Source organism: Prunus dulcis, chromosome 2 (genome assembly GCF_902201215.1).
Source record: "Prunus dulcis chromosome 2, ALMONDv2, whole genome shotgun sequence".
NCBI classification, from domain to species: Eukaryota; Viridiplantae; Streptophyta; class Magnoliopsida; order Rosales; family Rosaceae; genus Prunus; species Prunus dulcis.
The window spans coordinates 16276337-16282920 of NC_047651.1; the positions used below are offsets into that span (position 1 = coordinate 16276337).

Genomic DNA, 6584 nt, shown 5'->3' on the forward strand with positions numbered 1-6584 from the left:
AGGGAATTTCGAAGCTTTCTTCTCAAAAAAACCGTTGCTTTCACCGGCTGTGGATAATTAAATAGATTTCTATTTGCAGGTTAGTATCTCCATGACTTTTTGCATCATCTTGCATTCCATTTTGGTTTGTTTCCCTTGGGAATGGTTCATACAGAAACCACTTGCAATGGAGCTTGAGCCATTTCTGTTCTAATGTTTCTTCTAGTAAGGTTCGTGCACTTTTATGAATCGATGCAGGGGACCAAATATTGATGCGATGAATGGGGCTATTAGAGAAAACAAGGATGAAGAACTGAGGCGTTATCGTTACTGGTATATATTTGAGAGTTGTATGATTTGCATGCAGCAGACGGTGTAGATTTGCTTGCCAAATAGAATGATTGTTGAATTTTAACTCGAGGATGCTTGTTTGTATAAAATGCTTTTTTGTCCAGCTTCCTTGAGCATTTGGAATATAAGTTCTATGCTCCGTCTTTCTATCTATTTCCTCATGTGCTCACATGAGGAGAGAGATAGGAAGAAACAAGGGAGGCGTGAGGTGCAAAATTATTTGTAGGATTTTTTTAGACACTTTTGTTATGAAATACAGTCACTTTGACAGCACACTTATTTTGCAACACTGGAAATGAACATTTTGTGTCATTTCAATTTTTGCTTACTTAAAAATTAAAATTACGTCATATATAAAGATGAGTTGAAAAGATGTATTATGTCTATATTCGACACGGTTCATTAGTTTTCTAAACCTACATTTTGATATTATTTTCTACATTGAGTGAAAATATTGGAGAGGAAATTAAATTGATGAATTTTGAGAAAGTTTTGCTTTCTTCCATTGTTGGTTTTGGATATTTTGTGGCCATATAATTTCGATAATTTCTTTATAGCAACTGTCGCATTTCTCCTCTTATGGAGGGGAGTTCGTGCTGTGACTTTTCTTACAGTCATTTTGAGGGGCCTGACAATTCCTATATGTCATATCGTAAGGACCAGACAATTCGTAGGGATCATACACTAAGAGGATTCTGATAATGATAAGGCTGCCATAGGGGAAGACTAGAAGGAAGCTTCAAATGAAGAAATTAATGCTAGTTTATCAGATCTTTACTTATGGGCCTACAAAATAAGAACACACAAACACAAATATTTATCAATTTTGGTTGATGCAGAACTTCTAAAAATTCTAAAAAATAATTTAGGAGATTGAGAGGATTTTAGGGTTAAGGCATCGCTTAGGGATGAGATTGCAAATAATTTAGGAGTTATATAGGCGTGTCTATGCGCGAATTACCAATATGTACATGCCTCATTTAGGTTCTAGAGAAGAGAAGGTGAGAAGAACGAAATGGGTCTTTGGGTTTTAGAGAAGAGAAGGTGAGAAGAACGTTGACAACAATCAAATAACCCTGAAAACCCATTGGTTGAAACTGATGGGTTGGATATGATTTTAGATAACACTGGAAAGTTCGAACAAATATGCCACTCCTTAATCGAAATATTGTATTGTGGTTTGTGTTAGATATTGTTTTTTCTTGTTGGTGTAACAACTTATACAATTATTTAATTCTAATAGTTAAATAAGCACAACAATAGTAAAATAAATAAATGAAATGAAATTCAATAAAACAGTAAAGAAACCATGACTTTTCTGCAACGTAAAGAGCTTCTATTGCACCTTCATTTTTTCTTTATAGAAATGTCACTCAAAGTTATACACAATTTCAAATTATCATTTTTAAAAAAAATGACACCTTAATTTTTTAAAATTAATGATTTGTCATGCCACTCAAGATTTGCTTTGAAGTTAAAAAAAGACTTGAGAACAATGAAACGACAATAGATTATAATTTTTGCTCCCACGAAATGGGAAATAAAAAATAAAAAATACAGAACATAACATCAAATGAATAATACCACAGAAAAACAAGAGGCTCCCACACACCCCATCTCCTCCACCAACCCTACATCAGTAGCAATAAAGGTTGATCACACAGAGGGCATTCATTGCAAATCACACCGTGTTCACCTGCCATTTTCAGTGCTTCACTAATTCCATCTCTATTTTCCACATGTTACTAAAATGAGGAGGATGGAAAGTGAAATATTCATCCGGGCCTTCAAATGAAAGGTAGTCTATATAATTTCTCGTAATTGAGGGAAATTGCTAAAGTATTACATGACTTATAAATGATGATGCATACTTGTTACATCAATTATTCAATAATACGTTTACTCAGAGGATCCGAATCTTGACTAACGTGGTTAAAAAAATGTGATGATTTAGTGCTATTTGTTAGATTTTTCTACAACAGCGATTTGCGTTAAATGCAAGTTCACGGTAACCATTAAATTTACATGATTCACACTTCTCTATTAAGTCATTGATTTATCCACCCATTAAATCGTGTTCGTGTTTAATGCGAATTTACAGTGAAGATGTACCCCTACTTGTTGATAGTTGAGGTCATTGAGAATATTTTTTGGGGTGCCTCCACCATATGCAGACCTCTGGATCATGAAAATATTATAATGGTCATTTGCATTTGAAATTCCATCTAAAACATATGCTACTATAATGATGGCCCAAGACCTCCCACAGCTCCTGATTATTCACCCTCCATTATCCTTGATACATATTGAATCTCAGTTGTCCCGAAAGTTCCATCTCCTCGGAGCATGGAGTCAGAACTCCCTCTAGACAAGTTCTTGACCACCTATGCACGCTCAGTCCAAGTCATGATTTCCTCCCCTATCACTCGAGTCAATGCAGACCTCCTCCGGCTGCTACCGGCACTCAAACTTGTTGCGACCCCCACTGCTGGGGTCAACAACATCGACTTGGTCGAGTGCAGGCAGCGTGGAATTTCAGTGACCACTTCCGGGAGTGCATTCTCAGAAGATGTTGCTGATATTGCCATAGGGTTGCTCATTGATGTGCAGAGAAAAATCTCAGCAGCAGATCGGTATGTGAGAACAAGGCTTTGGACTAGCAAAGGCGAATATCCTCTTGGTTTCAAGGTAATGCTAAAGTGATTGCATTTTCTAAGTTTCTAACCACATTAGTTAACGGCAGTTGGTTTGTTAATTAACAGTTAACGATAATAATTGATGTAGGAAGTACACGTCAACAATCTCAAAAAATCTGATTAGTTCTTTAGCACTGGGGATAGAATGATTGCTCGACTTTCTAATTTCTAATTTTTTATTTCAGTTAGGAGGCAAGCGAGTTGGGATTGTTGGATTAGGAAACATTGGATCTGAAGTTGCTAAAAGACTTGAGGCCTTTGGGTGCATTGTCTCATACAACTCAAGGAGAAAAAAGCAAGCTTTGCCTTACCTCTTCTATTCCAATGTTCATGAACTTGCAGCCAATACTGATGCCCTCATCATCTGTTGTGCATTGACAGACCAAACCCGCCACATGATTAACAAGGAAGTCTTATCTACACTGGGAAGAGAGGGAGTGATTGTTAACGTCGGACGGGGGGCTATTATTGATGAGAAGGAATTGGTGAGGTGTTTGGTGCATGGAGAGATAGGAGGTGCGGATTTGGATGTGTTTGAGAATGAGCCTCATGTTCCTCAAGAGCTCTTTGCATTGGACAATGTTGTTCTGTCTCCGCATAAGGCTGCTCTTACTCCAGAATCTTTCGAGAGATCAAATCGAATAGTTATTGCCAATTTGGAAGCTTTCTTCTCAAATAAACCTTCGGTTAGTCCATTCAATGGGTGACTAAATAAGATTTTATGTGCTGGTTTTTTTTTTTTTCTCTTTTGGGACATTTTGTTTCTTTGAGCTTTTTTTAATTTTTTGGCTGAACTCTGTTCTTGTGGAAATGATTCCTTGGCTTGCAAGAAGCTATGAATTAGTATTTGTAACAATGAGTCTGATGATCATCTCAGTTGATTGGCAGTTTTGAGTTTTCTTATTTCCAACATTATCTTAAGCTCGTAATATCTCTGTTTAACCTTTTTCAAATTCCTTTTGATCAAACCTTACTTAGAAAAGTCAGCCAAACAGAATATCTGAAGGCAACACATCAAATCAATACCACAGAAAACAAGAGGCTCTCAAACCAATCTCCACCAACCCTATATCAGAAATCAAAATTGAGTACACAGAGGGCATTCACTTATGACATCAATTATTAATGAGCACATCAACTGACATGTGAACAAACTAATGTAGTTAGAAAATGTGATGGCTCTTGCATTATTTGTTGATATTTTGAGGAAAAAACCAACATACTATAATGGCCCAATTCCAATCCCAAGACCTCCCACAACTCCAGATTATTCACCCTCCAGCATTCTTCACTCATTTCCAATCTGAGTTGTCCAAAAAGTTCCATATCCTCCATGCAGGGGAGTCACCACTCCATCTAGACCAGTACTTGACCACCTATGCAGGTTCAGTCCAAGCCATGCTTTGCTACCATGCCACTCAGGTCAATGGGGACCTCCTCCGGCTGCTACCGGCATTGAAACTTGTTTTGACTTGCACTTCTGGTGTCAACCACATCGATGTTGTAGAGTGCAGGCGGCGTGGAATTGCCATAGCCACTGCCAGAAGTGTGTACTCAGAAGATGTTGCTGATATTGGTGTTGGTTTGTTCCTTGATGTGCAGAGAAAAATTTCAGCAGTAGATCGGTATGTGAGGCAAGGGCTTTGGACTAGCAAAGGAAATTACCCTCTTGGTTCCTAGGTCACCACACGTCTCTCACCAACATTGTTTTTCTTTTTCTTTTAAGGATTGACTAATGTTTTGTTTCTCTTTTTGGAATATGTTAGTTGTGTTAGGGGATCACGATCTTTAGTTGCATCGATATTGTCTCTAACTTGATCACAAAAACTCTTGCTCTAATTATTGCTTAACTTTTTATTTTCCATTTTATAATTAATACTGGTAATGAAATTCAGTTAGGAGGAGGCAAGCGAGTTGGCATTGTTGGATTAGGAAGCATTGGCTTGGAGTTGCAAAGAGACTTGAGGCCTTTGGCCGCAGGGTCTCATACAACTCAAAGAGCAAAAAGCCATCTTTGCCATACCCTTTCTATTCCAATGTTCATGAACTTGCAGCCAATAATGATGCCCTCATCATATGTTGTGCATTGACAGACCAAACCCACCACATGATAAACAAGGAAGTCTTATCTGCAATGGGAAGAGAGGAGTGATCGTTAACGTGGGACGAAGGGCTATTGTTGATGTGAAGGAATTGGTGATGTTTTTGGTGCATGGAGAGATTGGAGGTGCTGGTTTGGATGTGTTTGAGAATGAGCCTCATGTTCCTAAAGAGCTCGTTGCTTCGGACAATGTCGCTCTGTCCCCCCATAAGGCTGTTCATACTACAGAATCTTTCCAAAGTTCAAATGAATTCATGCTTGCCAACTTGGAAGCTTTCTTTTCAAATAAACCTTACCCTACACACTACACTGAGGGAGAGGAATTCGAACTCGTACCTCGAGTCTAGTGTGTGAGTAAACACTCTTAACCATGAGAACAAGATCTGACTTTTTTTTCTTCTTCATTACGTATTAGTAAACTATGTGTTCTTGTAGAAGTGATTCATTTATCAGAAGTTATGAACATTGGTGACAATGAATAATTGCATATGAATATGATATGATCTCATTTGGATTAGCAAAAGAAGGCATTTATGTTTTGTTGGTTGTCCACATTAACTTGGAATTGACCCGGGTCTGGGCAGGGTTGCTCTGTTGCGGTTGGGCTCTGCTCCCTTATGTCTTCTATCGGAAGGCACAAAGAGTTATAGGTCTGGGCTTTAGGGTTGGGTCGAACTAATCCTGAATATTCAATGGCTAGGAATGCCAAATGGAATTAACCTTGGATTGGGTTGGACTTAAATAGAAGGCCTAATTTCAATTAAGATAGATTGCCCAATGCATAAAAAGGGCACTAACGAACGAATTGATAAAATGTGAGATTTTTTTTATTCATATGGGGTGTTTGTCGCTTCGAAACCACTCGATTAAAAAAGATATGGAACCAATCAATTTTGATGAAAAGGGGTTAAATGCCATACACTGATGAGAACAGAAATCATGAAACTGCGGCACTAGTTTTTTGTTTTTCCAATCATTGTCTACATTAAACAAATCACAAAGCACGACATAAACTAAAGTGTTTGTAGAAATCGCTAGTGATTAGATAAGCTAGCTAGAGCCATTGAAACGACAATGCTTCTTCTAAATGATTCTTTAATCCAAAATTATGAATTCAGTTACTTCGTGGAAATCGCTATTGATGCTATTTTTGTTGTTTCTTTCATTCTTTAATTACTTGCACGTATGTGCATGCCGTTTCTTATTATGACAAAGTTGCTTCAAAGAAAATTTTTGTTGATACAAACAAAATTTTATTTTAATTTAATTCAAATTATGAGGAGGGGGGTTCAAACTCGGATGCAAAATGAAATGCATATCCACTCTAGCCAATTTGGCTAAACCCATATTTATGCTTCAACCAAATTTTTTGTAACACTTGTAAAGAAAATGCGCAATTAATTATTATATATTTTGCAGTTATGAATCTCAACTCTAGTTTTGACTTTAGAATAAAT

General features: G+C 37.3%; 1 protein-coding gene and 1 pseudogene across 1 annotated transcript; both read left to right on the forward strand.

Moving 5' to 3' along the window:
* Positions 1–2596: 2596 nt before the first annotated feature.
* LOC117619662 (glyoxylate/hydroxypyruvate reductase HPR3-like) lies at positions 2597–3750 on the forward strand. The gene is made up of 2 exons (XM_034349660.1): positions 2597–3018; positions 3212–3750. Exons 1-2 carry the CDS (start codon positions 2677–2679, stop codon positions 3731–3733), a joined length of 864 nt encoding a protein of 287 aa, XP_034205551.1. The 5' UTR covers positions 2597–2676; the 3' UTR covers positions 3734–3750.
* A 503-nt stretch (positions 3751–4253) lies between these two features.
* Positions 4254–5474, forward strand: LOC117618260 (annotated as a pseudogene).
* The last annotated feature ends 1110 nt before the right edge of the window (positions 5475–6584 follow it).

Excerpts from the sequence above, each read along its gene's own strand:
- LOC117619662 (XM_034349660.1), top strand. The coding sequence starts at position 2,677 with ATGGAGTCAGAACTCCCTCTAGACAAGTTCTTGACCACCTATGCACGC. Across the intron at positions 3,019-3,211 it reads AATATCCTCTTGGTTTCAAG|TTAGGAGGCAAGCGAGTTGG; the intron begins GTAATGCTAAAG and ends TTTTTATTTCAG.